At 36.6% G+C, this 21491-nt stretch overlaps 1 protein-coding gene across 1 annotated transcript; it reads left to right on the forward strand.

Annotated features, from left to right (window-relative positions):
* The first annotated feature begins 1237 nt into the window (after nt 1–1237).
* Nucleotides 1238–20994, forward strand: LOC106872941 (uncharacterized). Its single transcript, XM_089337823.1, has 9 exons — nt 1238–1357; nt 2914–3009; nt 4612–4750; nt 6116–6207; nt 9303–9539; nt 15027–15119; nt 15586–15675; nt 19856–19966; nt 20861–20994. Exons 1-9 carry the CDS (start codon nt 1243–1245, stop codon nt 20992–20994), a joined length of 1107 nt encoding a protein of 368 aa, XP_089193949.1. The 5' UTR covers nt 1238–1242.
* The last annotated feature ends 497 nt before the right edge of the window (nt 20995–21491 follow it).

Here is a 21491-nt window from a genome sequence, read left to right on the forward strand (position 1 = left end):
TATTAACCCTTGCCATGGTGGAACTTGCACTGATTGCATTGCCCAACTGGTAAAGGGTTGTAAATACCTGATAATATTCCAGATGCCAAGCACTTTGTCTTGGTCTTTGCTTGATCCAGAACTGCAGCTCTGTCAAAGAGATGATCTGTGTGATAAACAACTACCACACCTGTTCACTGTCAAGAAACTGCTGGAGATATCATGTAGCCTCAATGCATATCTGCACACCATCAACCAGGCCATGCCTAATTCTTTACTTAGCAGACGATGACAGCAAATAGAGCACTTGACCAGTGGAACTGGTACAAGGCACACTGGTCAAGTCATAATATATGATGGAGGCAATATGTGAGATTGGTTACCTTACAAACTTCCTCATTCCAGTTCTTCTCCACCTGGAGGTCTCATCCAAACTAGACACTAAACTATTTAACCAGCCCATCCATCAAGTATCCTACGATGCTGTTGCACAGCATAGACTTGCCACTCTAGGTGCAAAACTGTGGGTCCACTGACTTTTTATGATTGATTTTTGTTCCTGTCACTGCTTTGATATGTTTAGTGTTCAACACTATGACAATAGTGTTGTACATATTTGCTGATAGGGTTCTTTTGTATCTTAGTTAGCAATAGATGCCATGTGCATGGTTATGTGGTAAGAAGTTTGCTTCCCAACCACATGGTTCTGGGTTTAGTTCAACTGCATAGCACCTTGCGCAAGTGTCTTCTACTACAGCCCCGGGCTGATCAAAACCTTGTGAGTGAATTTGGTAAACAGAAACTGAAAGAAGCCTGTTGTGTGTGTGTGTGTATATATATATATATATATATATATATATATTTATATATGTATGTATCTGTTTGTCTGTGTGAATGCATATGTGCGTGTGTGTTTGTGTGTGTGTGTGTACATGTGTGTGTGTGCTCATGTTTATGTTTACCCCCCCCCCACCATTGCTTGATAATGGGTGTTGGTTTGTTTATGTCCGTGTAACTTAGCAGTTTAGCAAAAAGAGACTAAATAAATAACTACCAGGTGTTTTACAAAAAGTAAATACTGGGGTCAATTTGTCTGACTAAACTTTTCAAACCAGTGCCCCAGCATGGCCGCAGTCTAATGACTGAAATAGACTACGAGAACATAAAACAACGTATATTTATATATATATATATATATATATATATATATATATATATATATATACACACACATAAATATTATACTTGCAGAATTACTTGGAAATGATAATGACTCCAGTGTTGCACTCTGAACATACAGAACAAAATGAATCAATATTTGATCAAGTAAAAGACTTATTCCCTTTGAAAGCAGAAGAAATAAACTTTGAGAATGATGGTATGATGCAATTATTGTTTCTTACTTGAATTTATTGCTTCATAACTTTTTAACTGCTTTGATATTGATTTTTCTTGCATTGATATTTTCATCTTATTATACATCTTTCATTAGTTTGCACACATATATATTTTTAGGAGAATGTTTTCTATAGTTTAATGAATAATAAAAAAGAGATTTATAGATATTCAGCAATCATAAAAATGGACAATCTTGTTGACTTTCTGAAAATTGTCAATGACTGCCCAAAGTTGATGTAGTGATTCAAGAAAAGTTTGTATCATTTTCTTGTGGTTTAAAAAATAGAGGCTTGTTCAGATTGGTTTGTAAATAAACTTGTAGGGGATATATCAGTTGAAATAACTTGTTTACATAAAGCTAAAACAAAAATCATGGTCACTAATGGTTTGCAGACGTGTGTGTTATATTTTGCATTTGTTGCTCCGTTGGTGGCTAATGAGCCCTGCTCTTGACAAGCATACACAACTGCAAACATTGCAAACCAAGCTTTCCCCATTCACTACACCAGCAGTACGCTTTCAAGCAGCACACTTAAGTTCTTCATGCAGAATACATGCTCTCTCAAAGGTGTCGACCCTCTCCTTAACCTGCTTCCTCCATCTGTGGTAATGACAGGCATTGCTCACCCAGTCAGTTTCCTGCATATCACAGGCCTTTAATGAGGACTTGACACAGTCCTTAAATCACAGCCTTGGTTTCTGCAGGAGTCTCTTTCCATTAACAAGTTCCCCATATAGCATCTGCTTAGGGATCCTGCTATCCTTCATTCTAATAAGGTGTCCAGTCCAATGTAACCAGTGCTTGTGCACCATTGCCTCAATACTCAAGATATCAGCTGTTCTCAGAACCTGTGTGTCTGGAGTTTTTAAGGTCCAGCCAACATTCAGAATGCGTCAAGAGTTCCATGTTTGCCAGTCTGTTCCAGCCCTGGCATTGAAATCGCCCAGTAGAATGACTTTATCAGAATTGGGGATTTTCCTAAGTATGGCTCTCAGCTGGGTATAAAAAATAGTTTTATCTTCATCACAACTAGTCAAAGTAGCCTACCTTTCAGGTGCAATCGTAGAGTCATTAGATGTTCATTTAAAGGAAGCTCCTCTAACTTCTTAAGGATGTCAGATCGAACTGCAAAGCCAACATCAGCCTCTCTGCACTCCTCCTTCTGCCTCCTATTCTAAAAAAAGGTGTATCCACCTCTTACTTCCTGAAGCTCACCATCATCTTCTGTACGAGTCCCTGAAACTGCAGCTATATCAATGTTATAGTGGTTCAGTTCGTGAGCAACAAGTGCAGTGCATCTTTCAGACCTACAATCATTCTTGTTATCCAACAGAGCGTGCATATTCCAACATGAAATGTTCGAGTTTCATCCAGATTTTGTAAATAAAAGTCTCTTTGTTTTTTGAGTGCAGGGTGGACATCTGTCAGTCGTGCTAAACTGACCAGATATAGAAAGACAGGTAATTTTTGGTTCACCTTTTCTAGAACCTCCCTTTTCAAATATAGATTTACTGAATTCTTACTTTTTTTGATAGTTATAGAAAATCTACTATTAAAAGACTTTGATATTTTTGAAAAATTTTCAACTGCACCTTGTACTGAAACTCAGCCTATGCAACTGTTTTATCCAGGTATGTAACAGCAGTTAACAATTAATTACTATTCTCAATCAACAAAAAAATCCATTAATTTGAAATATAATAAAAATGAATTTATAAATTAAAACAAAACTATTTATCCTTATTTTCTACTTTGTACCTTCCCTTCTATCTTAGTACAAATTCAGATATTATTGCAATTCCTTTTCATTATATATCCTGATAGGTTTGTCATTCATTCGTGTAGTTTCCATTTCCATACTTAGCAGCATATTTTGATTCTGTATCTCTAATGGGAATGTGTCAAGGCCGACAGGAAGCGGTGCTGCTTCCTAGGGCTAAATAGCAGTAGTATTATTCCCTTCATGGGACTGTCACATTAGGTTGACAGCATACAACTACTTTATCACATCACTACTGCATAAATCTCTCTGAGAGATTTAGAAATGTATTATTTCTATTTTTATAAAAATCTTTAGTTGTGGAGTATAAATGATGTTGTTCAAATGACCATAACCAAGAAATAAATGTGATGCCAGTAGCTCCAATCTTTTGTTTGTTATACACACATGCTCACATATATATGTCTACATCTTTCACCAATGTATATAGATGAAGGATGCAAATATCAGCAACACAAGTGAAAAATTGGTGATCTTCAAAAAAATTCTCTCATTGATGTTTATTCTGCATTAAGTTACACAACTCTGCACACCTTAATCTATTTTCAAACAATTAAAATCTATAAGGTAAGGTTTTTTAATTTGACAGTAAACTAAAGTGGCAAGCTTGCAGAATCATTAGCATACCAGGCAAAATGCTTAGCAGTATTCTATTTGTCTTTATGTTCTGAGCTCAAATTCTACCAAGGTTGACTTAGCCTTTCATCCTTTTGGAATTGCTAAAATGAGCACTGGGACTGATGTCCTCAACTTACCCCTTCCCTGAAATTACTGGCCTTGTGCCAAAATTTGAAATCAATATGGTACAGGAAATTATGCTGAGGATAATACATCACTTTAATAATCCAGCCTACACCATAACTAAATCCCCACTGCTACACATCTCAGAGGACATTAGTATAAAACTGTATAATTCTCTCTCTTACAAAAAAGGCATACAGAAATATTATCAAAATATTATTTCCTGTGAAATTCACAGTCACACAGATTATGATATTGTTAATGTGTATATTCTTCATACCTTTCATCTTTTTAGTGAACAGATAATATCTGTATGATTTAACACATATTTCTATTTCCTCCACACAGTTATGCAATTAATCCTTTTTATACTAACCTGCCTGAAACTGACCTTAGTTCTATGATGCAAATTCTTTGTTTTAATGTCATTTAAATTATAACCTTGCATCAAAATTTCACACTAATTTATATTCTGAATACCAGCTTAATGACAGTTATTTACAAAATCAATTGAAACAAAGGCAGTGTATTTCAACAGAAATATGGTAACAAAAGGATTAAAGGCAGAGTTTACAAACTGATATTCTTTTTCACTCTTAAGCTTAAATATCTTTATTTGAATTTGTCGACAAATATTGAAAGTGTTTTGAGGTTATCATATTGAATTTATTAACCTAGAGTAATTTTTGTTGTTTAATTGTTTACCTTTTAGAGAAAGAAGAACATGTAATTAAGACATTAGAGGTTCCACTTATCCCTCATGTTTCCATGGAAAAAGAACAAGTTGATTTCACTAAACTAATTCATTCCTTAAATGCTATTCCCAGTAAAATCCAAGAAGCTCAAGATTAGTAAGTTATTTTTTTTTACTGCACATGATGATGGTATAAGTATCTAGAACATAGATTATGTTATAATATTAAGAATAATCAATAATGCAGTTTAGGTATCTAGCTAATATAATTAGTACAACATTTTAGTTTACAAAGACTTAAAGAAAAGCTTTGTAGTTTGATAGTAGTCAAACTAGTTACAATTCCCAACTGTAGATATTTCCCTTTATTTATATTACTATTGCCTTTGAAAAATACATAAATGAAATACAAACCTTTTTTCCCTACTCTCCACAAATCTAAGGATGTTTTGTAGCAATCTGGTTTCTGAAGTCACTAACAACTCTCAAAAATAAAGGATAAGGAAGAAAAAATTTATGTGTGTCACTACTTCAGTAATAAATTCTAGTTATCTGAGAATAACTTGGTGTCCTGATGCATGACTTCCTTTTGCAGCAATCTATGAATTGTTTTTTCTTTCTTTCTCCCACCAGTTTCAGAGGCCCTGTTAAAGGGTTATATACACTTGCTACTCTGTCTTATTCATAAAAGATAAAAACGAAAATGTTTTTAACAAATTTTAAATGAATTGCATACATACAAGTTTGATAAGTCATAAAAGAAGGTGTCTCATGACATGAAATAACATTTAATTGACAAAGGATTTTAAATGCTGTAACAAGTAGTTTTATTTCTAAAGCAAGAAATTGATTCTTTGTTTAATTTTCATTCTAAATATTTTCTTTTAACCCTTTAGCATTCAGATTACTCTGTCAACTGTAACGCTTATTTATTCACATTGTTTTGAATCAATCATGTATTATCTTTTGGCCTCAAGATATTGATGATATGAGTGTATATTTTTAGAATGACATTGTAGAGTAGGTATGAGAGATAGGATCTGGTGAGCATAAAACAGGTAAAATATTTGGCTTAAATAAATTGTCCCGTTAGCATTATCCCTTTAGCATTATCCCTTAAATGCTAAAGGGATAATGTTGTTGATAGATCTTTCTTAGGTGTAAGGCCTGTTTTTCTGAGGGTTTTTACATAACTGTAGAATGCTTGTAAAGTTTGATTCAGTGTTCTGAAAGACAAAGCAAAGTTCTGGAAAATATTCTGTTATTCAATTATTTAAATTGTATCAAATTTTACCACCCCACAAAAAATTTAACTTTGAAGTATCCATCTAAATAGAATAAAATTAATTTACAATTAATGGAAATGACCTTAGATGAAATATTCCATCCTATATTTATTCATCATACAATAAAATAACTGCAAATAGGTAAAATTCAATCTTGTTTGGAATATATGTGTTAAACTCCTGGAATTCCTTATAATAATTATATTAATAAGTCCATACAATCATCTCAATTACAGTGCTGTTAGCCCAAGAAGTGTTGAGAAAATTGTAAAGGTAATCTGGCAAGAAGAAAAATATTGTTCTGAAATGGCTATCTTACTACTTCCTGGTAAGTAAAGTTGTCACATATTTGAAGTTGCTCTGCATATGAATATGAAATGCTGCATAATGACTGAATGGAACTTAATCAGTGGGTGATAGAACTGGAAGAAGTAGAATTGGAAGAATGTTTTGTACAATATAGTTATGTCCATTAAAGTCACCAGCCATAACAAGATCTTTGTCATTTGTTACAGATGTTGTCTGCAAAAAGGCTTTGTAGAAATAGTCTTTTTGTTCATCTATTGTGGTGCATGTGCAGTGGTGCATGTGCAGATTGTGGTGCATGTGCAGAAATAACTCTTACTGTCATGTTGACCATGGCTGTTTTTAAACTTAATTATTCTTTTACATACTCTCTGAATATGTCAATTACTTCATCTTTACTTTACTCTCCTAGCAATATGTCTACTCTACTCATTCAGCACTGTGATTCATTAAAGACCAGTCTTGACATTGCCAATATTAGCTGGGATATATACAAATGTATATATCTATGTGTGTGTGTTTGTGGTTGTTTCATACCATGGCTTGATGATCAGTGTTCATTTGTTTACATCCCTGTGGCTTAACAGTTCATTATAAGAGAACGATAGAACATCAGGTTTAAAATAAAAAATAAGTACTGGGGTCGATTCATTTGACTAAAACCCTATGAAGTGATGCCCCAGCATGCCTGCAGTCCAATGACTGAAACAAGTAAAAGATAAAAGATATATATATATAAGATTTATATTTCAGGACACTATGTTCTGTAAGTGTAAACTAACTGGGAAGTAAAGTAAAACATTTTGTTGTAGGCTGCATGGTAAGTAGCTCGTTTACCAACCACATGGTTCAGGGTTCAGTCCCACTGCATGGCACCTTGGGCAAGTGTCTTCTACTATAGCCTCGGGCCGACCAAAGCCTTGTGAGTGGATTTGGTAGACGGAAACTGAAAGAAGCTTGTCGTATATATGTATATGTATATATATGTCTGTCTGTGTGTGTGTTTCTGTCTGTGTTTGTCCCCACAACATCGCTTGACAACCGATGCTGGTGTGTTTATGTCCCCATAACTTAGCGGTTCGGCAAAAGAGACTGATAGAATAAGTACTAGGCTTACAAAGAATAAGTCCTGGGGTCGATTTGCTCGACTAAAGGCGGTGCTCCAGCATGGCCGCAGTCAAATGACTGAAACAAGTAAAAGAGTAAAAGAGAGTATAGAGTGTGAAAACATGTGGCTGCCAAAAAAAAGGTTTATTGCTGTTGTTGTGCTGCCTTAGTATATGAGATACCTGTCATTGTGGAGTTTTTAAAAAATATTTTCCACATACTATCAGAAGGTAGAGTTCCCCTCAGTCCTAATAGTACTATAATTCAAGGTAGTTAAACAGTCTATGTTCTCACAAAGCTTGTGAAGTACAGGTTTGAATTGGAGTACTGTAAGACAGCAATGCGTATAATGAAAAATACATCAGTGCAATATAGTATTGCAATATTTAAAAGAAAAATTATACAAAGCTGCAACATGGATGACCCATGTTAGCCATTTAGAAGCACACACAGATTGCTACCTTCACTTAAACATTTATTGTTTGCAATATGATGTCAAAGATTTCATTGCTTGATACTGTGACCTGGTGATATGGACACCACCTTCCACACTGCAATCATTTTAGTTTCCAGACACAGTCTCAGATGAACTCATTTGCCTGGCAAGTGCACCTCTGCAAAATGTACATATAAAATCTTTTATTAATGTGTAGCTAATCAAATCTGGTTTAATTTCTGGTTGTAAATGTTTCCTTTCACGTACGTTATTTTAAGCTGCTGAGAAATGCACATATAACACCTAGTTTCATTTCCCTATCACTGTAATCTTCATGCTTTGGACCAATATAAAAAATATTTTGTGATGATTTAGAAAGGAAAACTAGAATACTATCATTGATAAGCATGTTGGTAGCAGGATATAAATTCAATACTTTTGATAACAGCTGCTATGTTATCTACATCCTGTCATTGATGTTAAAGGGTTGAATATTTCTGTATAACAAAACAAAGATCTTGATCCATATGGCCAATAAGAATCAGAGATAATAACCAGTACACTCTGAAACCAACTTAAGCTCAGTTTACAAAATCATAGATTGATCTATACCATTGTTAGTTCTTGTTTTGAATTTTTTTTTATTGTTTTATTTATTATCATTTTATATTGCAGTTGTGAACAATAGTACGAGGGTGGAGCGTTTTATGAGTTGAGGGGGTGCTTAGAAGATGAGAGAAATAGGAGGAACAGGTTTCTCGCTGTGGAGGAGCTATATGACTATTCACATTTAGAAAAGAGGATGAAATGTTTGGTTGGAGCTGAAAAGAAATAGTATAGTGGTGATGAGGTATTCAGTTAGACCCTCAAAGCATGAGATGGGTAGAAGTGAATGGGAACAGAAAATCAGTGTCAGTGGATGGAGATTGCAAGAGTAAATAAGTGAATGAGAAATGGGGAAATGAGTGAGGGGTGAAGAATTTGGTGAGAAGTGTAAAGATTGGGTAAGGCTGGAGGGTTTTGCTGAGGTGGGCAGGCCTTCTCAAGAACCACAAATTGCCAGTCACCCTGGTCCTTTGTAATCTTTTTTGTGAAAGTGCAGATCCTGAGAGCAACCTTCACCATTTCATCCCATGTCTTCCTGGGGCTCCCTCTTTCAATAAACTCCATCCACATTAAGTGATCAGAACTCCTTTATATAACTGTCCTTATATGCATTACATGTTCATACCAGTGCAGTTTTCTTTCTTGCACCCTCCTCTTACACTCAGTTTTTCTCTTTGCACATTTGTACTGTCATTCATACACACTCACATTGCATCTCCAGTGGATCATGCTCACTTTATTTCTTTCCAGTCTTCTCAAGTCCTCTGTATTCTAGGCTCATATTTCACTACCATGCAGCATTGCAGTTCTAGCACACGCATCATATATTCTGCTTTTCATTCTGAGAGGAAAAATCTTCCTGAACTTTCTCCAACCCGTTTCTCTTTTGACTACTATATTTTCAGAGCAGCCACCTCCTTTGCTAATTGTGTCTTTTCAAACATCTACTATTTTTTTACTTTTTACAGAACCAATCCTGGAATCTGCAAGCTTTAAACAGTGCCATGTTGCAAATGCAATGAAATTAATGGAAATTTTACCGGAAACCATTACAAGTGAACTTGAACTAATTTTAACATGGGATCCATTTGCACGAATGATATCTGTAAAACCTCATCAAATAGAATATTTACAAGATGAAGAAAATCTTGTCTTGCAACAGGACCTGGACATCATATCCCCTGAAAAATGCCAATATACTTGTGGTACTGTGCCATTATTTTCTTTCTTATATATAAACTAAATGGATATAAATTGTCAGCTGATATTAGAATTTCCTTTGAAGCTAACTTCATTTGTCAAATATTTAGCTAACTAAACTAGGTACTTACAATGTTCATAGGTATACTTCTTTGTATTATTTTGAAGAGTTTTAGGTATTTAATGTCAATGTAATTAGTTTCACTTAAAATTAGTGTGTGTGTGTGTGTATGTGTTTGTATCTATGCATATATATATATGTATATACTAGTAGAGATACCCGGCATTGCCCGTGTCACATGGAATTGAAGAATTAGACTTTTCTTTTATATTTTCTCTTATGAACTGGAATACCTATGATTCGAATTTCATCAAAATTGCAGATGAAGAATTTTAATGAGTGTTCTTTCCCCTCTTTACACACCCTAACAAAAATTCAAATCATGACACATTTATCCCATACTACTCATCATTATACCCAGATTCCAAAATTCAAATCTTATGGAACCTATTGAAAGGTTTTTACTCCTGAAAAATAGAACTCATGGAGCTCTAAAATGTGGGAGTTAAGGCTCCTATTTGGGGAAGGGATCTTAAAGTCAGCCAGAGAAGTTGAATTGCTGGGAACCTTTTTAACTTGGGTCTTATATCTTTTGTTCAAAATTCTTTGAAAGAGGAAATATATGTATGTTCACTGGGTTTGTAAAAGAGAGCAAAGCTACAGGAAACCAAAAGACGAATGATCACAATAAGTAGTCAGCTACCCTACCCTAGTCATTACCACTCCCCAATGTAGAATTCCTCACCATACAGGTAAGATGCATTACAGATGTATAGCAATTGGAAGGGCATGACCCAACTCAAATAAACATTAACAACTGTGTGACGTGAGGCTAAAGGGAAACGAAAGTGTTACCTCTGGAATTTGCCAATGATCACTATGCCAATAGGTTACTGGACAGAATAAATTTGCAATCTATAAATGTCTTTGAATAACCAGTCACTTATCTGGGAAGGCCTTGAAATCAATGTTACCATCTGGGGACTATCTCTGACCCAGTGATAATAAAAAGACTCAAAGGTCTGCAATCAAATAACTTTACTCAACACTTTGCAACTGAATCAATGGAGGCAAAGATACCTCTCATTTACTTGACAATTTATGCACCACATTGCAGAAATCACAATCTAAGTATATCTCAATGCAAAGTCTTACACTGTTGAATTACAAATAACGCTCATCTTTTATGCTTGAGTGATCCTACAGCTTCCAAGAGTACAACTGTTTTCATCTTTGCTTAGGAAAAATGACTAAATTGTGGGTGTTATGCATGGCGACTGCTGGCCTTCCACAAACAAGCTTGCCCGGACTTGTGCCTCAGAGGGTAACTTTCTAGGTGCAATCCCATGGTCATTCATGACCAAAGGGAGTCTCCTATTTACATTGCAGAAGTATTTGTGAAAAGCATGAAATAAACAATCACACTCCTTGTTCCCTTTAAAATCGAAATTGAATTATTGCTGCTTGACTGGTCCCCCCCCCTCTCTCTCTTTATATATATGTATCTTTCTCTCGCCATGCCTCCGTCTATTCCTCTCACTCTAAATCAGTCTCTCTCTCTCTCTCTCTATCGTAGTTTCCTTAAGGTTTCAGGTTCCGGGTATATAAATAAGAAATCCCTTCTAAATTGTCTTAAATCTCTTCTCCGCTGACATACTATGACGAAGTCTCCACGATTATGCTGCAGATAAGATAGAGATTTTTATTTATTTACTGCCTCAACATTTTCTCATACCTTTTTGCGCTTTAGTCTGTCCTCTATTATTTATCTGTTTCTCTCCATGAAATTCAATTGAACTCAGTTTTGTCTTAAATTCATACTTATTCATTTTCTAAGCTTAGCCATCTTTCCTTGCTCCTTTAAAAATTACAATTTATGCATTGTTGTCTCTCAAATATTTAGAATCTACGATTAAGAAGTCTATCTCCTGGCTGGTGGTACACCCGCCCTCCCACCCCCTCCACCGGAAGTTCATTCCTCTGTCATCCTCGGCTGTCTCCCGGAACCCATCTAGTGGCCTCGGCCATCTCCTCCCCTACCTCTGGGTAGCGCATAAAGTTTGAGTAATGTTTGCAGGTTGTAGGTACTGTTTTGCTTATGAATTCTGCCAATTGCAAGCTTTCTTTTCAGGTACACGACACTGCTTTTCCCCTTCCCAGGCTACAGGCCCACACCCCCAACACCCATACTGTTAGGATTGGCACTCTCAACGTCGGCACGCTGAAAGGTAGATCTGGTGAAATTGTTGAGATGCTTGAATGGAGACGCGTAGACATGTGCTGCATCCAGGAAGTAAGATGGAGAGGAGGTTCTGCGAGGTTCCTCACAGGCAAAGAACACAGGTACAAGATTTTCTGGGCAGAGAACACTGATGGGGTCAGGGGCGTAGGAATACTTCTAGCAGAGAAATGGGTGGATAAGGTAATCGAGGTAGTTAGAATAAGTGACAGAGTACTTAAGATTAGACTAGTGCTTCATCATAGATTAGCTACTGTCATCTCAGCCTATGCACCTCAACTGGAGCTACCAGATGGTCTGAAAGACCAATTCTATGACACCCTCTTGCAAACTACCTCGTCGACAAGTGACAGGGACCTTCTCTTTGTGGCTGGAGACTTCAATGGCCATGTCGGACGTCGTGCTGGAGGCTTCCATGGCATACATGGAGGCTATGGCTTTGGTTCCCGCAATGAGGAGGGAACCAGACTGCTGGAGTTCTGTGATGCAACCGATCTTATGGTCTGCAATACCAACTTCAGGAAAGCTGCCAGTCACCTAGTCACCTACTGCTCCGGCAGACACTCTAGCCAAATCGACTACATCCTTGCCAGAAATAGGGAAAGAGGGCGGCTTATAAATGCCAAAACCTACCCTGGCGAAGAATGTACCCCACAACATAGATTAGTAGTTAGCGACTTCGGGATCAAGGCAAAATGGGTGCCCAGAATTAGACCGGCTTGGAGGAGAAGGGTGTGGAAGCTTAAAGACCCTGCAAATGGACAGAGACTTAGAGACAAGTTACTTGAAGCATTTGACGAAATAGAAGGGGATATAGCATCATACAAAGTGGAAGACAATTGGAGATTTCTGCGGGACAACCTGTTGAAAGCCACCGACCAGATCTGTGGCTGGTGTAAGGTCCCCTCTCGACCCAGAGTAACGTGGTGGTGGAACAAGGAGGTAGACAGGGCTATTAGACAAAAGAAACAGGCTTGGAAGGACTGGAAGAACGGTGGTAGCAGGGAATTGTACCAATGTGCCAGAAGGGAGGCTAGGCGACAGGTTTATTTAGTCAGAGGGAAAGCAGATAAGAAAAGATTTGCCAATGTTCTGCGCCGTGAGGACCAAAGACTCGAGGTATTTCGTGTTGCAAGACAGTGTAGGAGAGAGAATAGTGATGTTGTAGGAGAGAAATGTGTTCGCATGGATGATGGTACGCTTGCACTAAATGAGGCTGCAAAGAAAGAAGTCTGGAGAGTGTGGGACGTTTTTCTTTTCCCCTCTGGCCGTTTGTCTGCCTGCTTCCATGATTCTAGTGGTCGGTTCATTAACTGATGTTAGCTTTCTCTCAACTCAAGAGTTGTCACCAAAGTGACTCACTGATTTTTGCTTGGGGTTCTTGCTTTTATAACTATCCAGAAGAATAGACATATCGTTGAGAACAATGGATTTAGTTGGTGGTCTTGTTATCTTAATTCTAGCTTTTGGTGAAATAGAAGAGGTTAGAAAGGTCAAGTGGTGAAGACATTATTTCAGCCTAGCTAAAGCAATCTGGCAAATGTAAAACTGCTGTCACAGAAAAACTATTGTTTTACCATGAGAAAAGTTCTGTTCAACTGTTAATTTAAATTTGGCTGTGGTGGATCGAATCTACTTCATGCTTGCAAGATTCACTACAGATCTGTATCACATTGATTACTGATCTAAGAATTATTGAATCAACCTTCCAGCCATGGGTCCCTTATCTTTATTGTGGGTATGTTGTTTAAAATCTAAAATGCAATTCTATGCTTAGGATATCCTTTATCCTGTTTAACCTTTTGTTTTGGGGAATGTGAAGGTTATAGTTCAAAATTCAGTCAAGTGTTTAAGCTTTTGTAATTAGAGAAGTATGCTGTTAGGTGACTGAGCTTTTAAGTCAGAATGCAAGTAGGTGGGAAGGTTAGTTGGTGAACAGATTTCTTTACTTATATATAGACATGACAGGCTTCCATGCAGTTTCCATTTACCACATTCATTCACAAGGCATTGGTTAGCACAGGGCTATTGTCGAAGACACTTGCTCAAGATGCCAAACAGTGTGACTGAACTCAAAACCACATGGTTGCAAAGTGAGCATTTTAACTACAGTCATGCTTGCTCCTATAAAGCAGGAATTTTATGGGCTGTAACTGCTGAGGACATACGTAAGCTCGCAAGGAATGAAGCCAGTATGCTCCGTTGGATGTGTAATGTCAATGTGAATACCCGTCAGAGTGTAAGTATCTTGAGAGAAAAGCTGAACATTAGAAGCATCAGTTGTGGCGTGCAAGAGAGACGATTGCGCTGGTATGGACATGTGGTGAGAATGGAGGAGGATAGCTGCGTGAAAAAGTGCCACACCCTAACAGTTGAGGGAACCCGTGGAAGAGGTAGGCCCAGGAAGACCTGGGCTGAGGTGGTGAGGCAAGACCTTCGTACATTGGGCCTCACCGAGGCGATGACTACGGACAGAGACCTTTGGAAATGGGCTGTGCGTGAGAAGACCCGGCAAGCCAAGTAAGATCGTTGCCAGTGCCCCTGGACTGGTTCTTGTGCGGGTGGCACATGAGATGCACCATTTTGAGCGTGGCCGTTGCCAGTACCGCCTGACTGGCTCCTGTAGGATTTTCGAGCGAGATCGTTGCCAGTGCCCCTGGACTGGCTTGTGCGGGTGGCACATAAAAGACACCATTTCGAGCGTGGCCGTTTTCGTGCGGGTGACACGTAAAAGCACCCACTACACTCTCTGAGTGGTTGGCGTTAGGAAGGGCATCCAGCTGTAGAAACTCTGCCAAATCAGACTGGAGCCTGGTGTTGCCATCCGGTTTCACCAGTCCTCAGTCAAATCGTCCAACCCATGCTAGCATGGAAAGCGGACGTTAAACGATGATGATGATGATGATGATGATCGAACAGGTTGAGTAATTTCTTAGAAGCTCTTTCTGTATGTCTGTCTGTCTGTTTCTCTCTCTCTCTCTCTTTCTCTTTCTCTTTCTTTCTCTCTTTCTTTCTCTCTCTCTTTCTTTCTCTCTCTCTTTCTTTCTCTCTCTCTTTCTCTCTCTCTCTCTCTCTCTCTCTCTCTCTCTCTCTCCTTTCTTTCTCTCTCTCTCTCTCTCACTCTTTCACAATATAATGTTTTTTTTTATCTTTATCCATGCTTATTTAATCGAATAATTTCAACTGGAATAGATGAAATGGATTTTGTTCTGGAAGCATCAGAACTTCATAGACAAAAGTATTTACCACCAAACTATTTGAAAAAGACTCAAGTACATCCTAAAGGTAATGTCAACTTTGTTCTCCTTCTAGAACTTTCTCTGGAAAAGTTTTGCTGACATATGATTACATAGCAGTTAATCTCTTTTGGAAGTAAAATAGCATTGAATATATTTTCTTGTGCTTTGGAACATTCATTCATTTGCAACTAAGTATAACTTGAATATTATTCATAGAATGTGCTTTTCTTATTCTCTATTGAAGCAAGTAAAAAGTATATAAAAATTGAAGCTGCTTCTGTTTAAATTGTGAATTCTACCAGACTTAAGAAATGTTTCATCTCTGTCATTAGTTATTCTATAATACCATAAAGATTACCAGCTGGACAAGTTAACATTTTTTTTGTCTTTTCATAAGTACTATTTGTAAAATTTTACATTTTTCATTTTCATTCTTGTGCTCAAATTGTAAACTGTATCTATGTAATTTTTTATTTCTCTGCATTAAAAAGTGTCTTATATTTTACTTTCAGTTAATGTACATATTAAAGATAAGTTTGGAAAAAATCCCTTGGAAAATTTCCTTCTGATGAGATCTAAATCTAAAAACATTGAAGAAGAAAGTTAGTTGAATATTTACTACTTAATTATGGGATTGCAACACATTTTACCAATGTAAAATTTAAAATTCATAAAATGAGTTAAGTTTGTAAAATATCATGGTCTTATCACAAATGTGGGAAATGAACTCTTTTCATTTACCTTATTTTAAGAATAACATTAATCATTTTTGTCAATGTAGACTTTTGTTGACTTTCTCAGAACCTATGTGTTATCATCATCATCATCATCATCATCATCATCATTTAACATCTGTTGTCCATGCTGGATTGGGTTGGGTGGTTTGGCTGGGTTGGCATGCTGAAAGGCTGCACCAGACTCCAGTCTGATTTGGTATGGTTTCTATTGCTGGATACCCTTCCTAATACCAACAACTCCGATAGTGTAATGAGTGCCTTTACTACCATTTGCATGACACCAGGGTGCATTTACGTGCCACCGGCATGGGTGGCAATTTGTGTAACACCAGTATCTGCCATGACTGTGATTTTGCTTAGCTTGATGGGTCTTCTGAAGCATGACATAATGCCAAATGTCTTGGTCATTGCCTTCATGTGGCCAAACACTCGAAAGGAACTCAGCCACTTTGTGGTGTGCAACACTGTGCTGGTATGGTCATGTGCTGTGTATGAACAAGAACAGCTGTGTAAAGAAGTGCCAATCTCTAACTGTGGAGGGAGTCTGTGGTAGAAATAGACCCAGAAAGACATCAGATGAGGTGGTGAAGCATGATCTTTGAACTTTGAGCCTCATAGATAATGGAAGCTATCTACTATCTTCTCAAGCACAGCACATCACCAAAGGTCTCAGTCACTAATCATTGCTTCTATGAGGCTCAAAGTTCGAAGATCATGCTTCACCACCTCATCCCATATCTTCCTGGGTCTACCTCTACCACAGACTCCCTCCACAGTTAGAGATTGGCACTTCTTTACAGAGCTGTCCTTGTTCATACACATCACATGACCATACCAGCACAGTCTTGCGCATCACATCTGATTCCTCTTATGTTTAACTTTTCTCTTAAGATGCTTACATTCTGTCGAACATGCACACTGACATTTTACATCCAGCAAAGCATACTGGCTTCATTTCTTTCAAGCCTATGCATGCCCTCAGCTGTCACAGCCTATGTTTCACTGCTATACAACATAGCTGTTCACACACAAGCATCAAACAATCTGCCTTTCACTCTGAGAGAGAGGCCCTTTGTTACCAGCAGGGGTAGGAGCTCTCTGAACTTTGCCCAACCTAATATTATTCACACAGCTACTCTCATAGAGCATCTCCCTTCACTACTAACTTGGTCACCTAGATAACGGAAGCTATCTACTATCTCTAGTTTGCACCCCATCCCCCGGTAGTTGATGGAGTCTATTATCTGCACATTTTCAGCATTTATTGTACTTGTGCATCTTCCACATACAAAAGTTAGTTTCCCTGTTAACCTTCCTCTGATGTTGCTGCACCTTTTATTGTCCAAAGCTTACACTGGGTGCATCTTATGAAATTTCTTCCTACACCTTTTCTACAGATTGATCAGGGCCATCTCCTTGAAGGGATTTGTGATTTGTCTGCCTTCCTATTTACTGTGACTTTGGTTTTTACTAGGTTAACTATAAGGCCCTTTGATTCTAGACCTTGCTTCCATACCTGGAACTTCTCTGGTTCAGGTAGTGATTCAGCTATAAGAGCAAGGTCATCAGCATAGAGGAACTCTCAGGGGCAGCCTGTCATGAATTCCGCTGTTATTGCCTGGAGGAATATGATGAACAAGAGGGGGCTAAGTACTGATCCTTGGTGAACCCCTACCCTGAATTGTTTGCTGTACTTGTTGCCCACCCTCAACTTACTGGTAGCATCCCTGTACAACGCTTGTACAGCTCTCAACAAGCACTCCTCTATCCGTAGTTTCCACATTGACCACCAGGTAAGGGACCGGGGGACTCTGTCAAAAGCTTTCTCCAAGTCAACAAAAGCCAAGTACAGAGGTTTATCTTTGGCTAGGTATTTTTCTTGCAGTTGCCTTATCAGAAATATAGCAGCAGTGGTGCTTCTACCTGGTATAAAACCAAACTGTATCTCATCTAGACTAACTCTCTCCCTAATTAGTTGGACTATGGCTCTCTCCATAACTTTCATATGTGTGTGTGTGTTTTACACGCACACTCACATGTAGAGATTTATTAGCTATGCAGTAAGAAGGATTAGGATGTTTGACTTATTAACACAGTTGAACACTTCAGCTACTTGGGAGTGTCATTTCTAATGACACAATTTTTGAAAATAATATTGACAATCATATTGCCAAAGTCAGCACTCGCTTTGGATGTCTGCAGAAGCATGTATGGCAGATTTATGTACTCAACAACTGATAATCTTTGTTTACAGTGCACTATCAATGAAGATATGTATTCATAAACATTTAGAGTAGTAAATATTATTAGTCGGCTCTCTTCAAAGTACATATATTCCTTACTACAGTTTATAGGATCCTGAAAACAACTTTAACTCTTTAGCATTCAGATTAATCTATCAACTGTAATGCTTATTTATTCACATTGTTCAAATGAGTCATGCATTATCTCATGGCTTTGAGATTCTGAAAATGTGGTTCTTTATTTTTAGAATGACATTGTAGGGAAGGTGTGAGAGGCCAAATCTGGTCAGTTTGAACATGAAAGAGGTGAAATATTTGGGCCAGATATGGCCTTTTTGAATGATAAAGGGTTAAACAAAAAATTTCTAATTTTCTTGCTTTATTTTCTTATAACCAGCAATTTTCAGCTCTTGTTAGTGCTTTCAGCTATATCCCAAACATAATCAAATCTGTTTTTTGTTTAATTTCTCATTAGCCATACTTTTTCTAGCTTCAGAAGGAATGTAAGACAAATTATTTCCCTGCCTTTGGGATTCCTTCCTACCCTTAAACTTCTGCCAATAACTGATCAGATAACCATTTGAAATTTTCTCTCTCTTCTGTCATAGCAATTTTGTCTGGATCAATAAATTAAAAAAAAGTTTCCATAAGAAAACAATTAGCTATGTTAACTAATTGTTTTTCTCCGAGGATTTCTTACGTGTGTGTGCATGTGTGCATGCGTGCATGTGTGTGTGCATATGTGTTTGCATCTGTATTTGTCCCTCTACTACTGCTTGACAACTAGCATTAGTGTGTTTATGTTCCCATAACTTAGTGGTTCAGCAAAAGCGAATGATAGAACAAGTACCAGATTTTTTTTTAAATACTGGAGTCGATTCATTCAACTAAAAAATTTTTCATGCAGTACCCCAGCATCACTGCAGTCTAATGACTGAAACAAGTAAAAGAAAAAAAAAGGAAAATATATAGTACACTATATATTTGATAAATTCTATTGTGTAAATAGGAATACTTTTTCTGTTACAAACACAGCTCTAATATTTATTTTATGTTTATTGTATTTCTCTGTGACATCTTTTATTGATAGTACATTATATCTTAGAACACTCTGATTTATACTTGTCCCAGTTTGAGAAGTAGGTGGAGCAATATTGGTAGCTATCAAAATATTTTAAATACACGTTACACCAACTCAAATATTGGCAGCTGGACAAATACTGACTCATCTTGATTGGAAATGCAATATCTTTTTATCAATTGTTTATATCTATTTCTCTACGTAGGTGAACCCTTTGAAACTCTTGAATGAAATCACAATGAATATTGTTTATATTATCAAGTATTTTAGAATATTTCATGCAAAAGTTTATCATTTTGAAGAATATTTTTAACTTGATCAAAACAAATGTTTTATATTTTATAGAGTTTTTTCAGATGGATCTATTAATTCTCTTCAATTTATATACAAAATTCATAAGAATTATAGAACTCTTGCTGAATTGAATTGAATATTATGTTGTTTGCAAAAAAAAAAAAAAAAAAAGAAAAAAAGAAGAAAACTAAGCATAGAAAATTAAATAAACTAAATTAAGAAATAAAACTCATCATATCTATTTTTTATCATATCCCTCCCCCAGCCTTTTTCTTTTTTTCTCATTATTAACACATCCTGATTTTGTTAAAATTGTGTTTTAAATTCTATGTGATAACATGAACAATAGCTAATGTAATATTTCTTTAAACTTTCAGTTTCTAGTGGTGTTTTTTTAAATATTTGAAATGCAATTCTCATTTTACAGAAAAAAATGAATCTAGTCCTAAGGAAAATAAAATTAGAAAAACTGAATTAAATCAATATTCAGTGAAGCATTATGAACTTAAAGAAGCCATTCTATTTGTTCCATTAACTGGTAATTATTATTTTTTTAGTAAACAAAAACTTCAGTTTGTTTACATATAGAATTTTAATTGAATATTATCATAAAGTCATGAGGTGGAATGTTTTTGTTGAAATTGTTAGGAATATTAAGCCTTATATGTTAGAGAGCAAGGAGAGAGGAGAAAATGTGTAAACAGGATTAGTTATGTTAAGCCCATTGAAACTTCAAGTCTGTATTAAGTGATTAATTAATTACTCTTTTGCCATAGATCTATTGAACATAATTTGACCAAGTCTGCTCAACTGAAAAAAGTAATTTTTTTCTCTAAATTTTAAAGTAAAGTATAATTAAAACTGGATAAAATGTAAAATGAAAATATATTAATAAAAGTAAGGTGAACTTAATAATTCATTAAGAAATATTAGGATTCCTTGAAAGAAATAAATGAAATAAAACAAAATGTGTTTAGCAAAGACTACGTTTCTTATTTCTATAAACATGTACATCCATCCATCCATCTTCTTTGCCAACTATTCTTGGGAAAGTTATAGAGGTACAGTCCTCAGGCACCTTCTCCATGGAGCCCTTTCAAAAGCAACCATTATTATAACACTTTGCAACTGAATTCCCGAGTGTAGCTGATTGAGACTGTGGGCATTATCCAGTCACCTCATTTTTGGTCTATTCCTAGGTCTCCTGGGAGTAGACCATTTCTAATCTCACATGGAAAAAATGTATGGCATCAGAGAAACATTACCTAGCTTTGGGACAGGTGAATGCTGATGACAAATAAGGCATCTGGCTGTAGAAAATGTGCTCCACAGAATTCCATCTGACTCATGCAAGCATGAAAAAGGGGACATTGAAATTATGACTACAGTATTGTTGATGATGAATGCATCTTTTATCTTTTACTTGTTCCAGTCATTAGACTGCAGTCAACAGTCATTAAACTTTCTGTCTGGATTCCCAAGTATGACCAACTGAGACTATGGATATTATCCAAACATCTCATTCTTAGAATACCTCTAGGTCTCTTGCCATTTAGCTCAGCTTGAAAAATCCATCTTGCAATTTTTTCCTGTGACATTCTGATAACATGTCTGTAGTACTGCAGCTGTGACCACTTGATGTGGAAAAGTAGTGGCTCTATCTGGAGAAACTCTCTAATCTCCAAGCTGCACATCCTATTGACTAATATTTCTCCAGAGAACCCCATTTTGGCTGCTTGAACTCACAATCTTACTCTTTTAGTCATTACCCAACATTCACGACCATAGATGAGGTTAGGCATTAATGCTGCATTGAACTTAACGAGTTTGGATATTTTACTAACCTCTCCTCTTCTGAGGCTCAAATACTGGAGATGGATATATTTATTTCTATAAATATATGAAAGTAAATCTTTTTTGGTATATAATATAGATAATACCTCCAAAATTAGTTTCATCACCTTTTTTCATATTTCTCTATATCAGCATTCTTTATTTAATTATTTCATCATTGTCATTGTCATCATCATCATCATTTAACATCTGTTTTCCATGCTGTAGTC

This window comes from Octopus bimaculoides, chromosome 19 (genome assembly GCF_046866305.1).
Source record: "Octopus bimaculoides isolate indiv1 chromosome 19, ASM4686630v1, whole genome shotgun sequence".
NCBI classification, from domain to species: domain Eukaryota; kingdom Metazoa; phylum Mollusca; class Cephalopoda; order Octopoda; family Octopodidae; genus Octopus; species Octopus bimaculoides.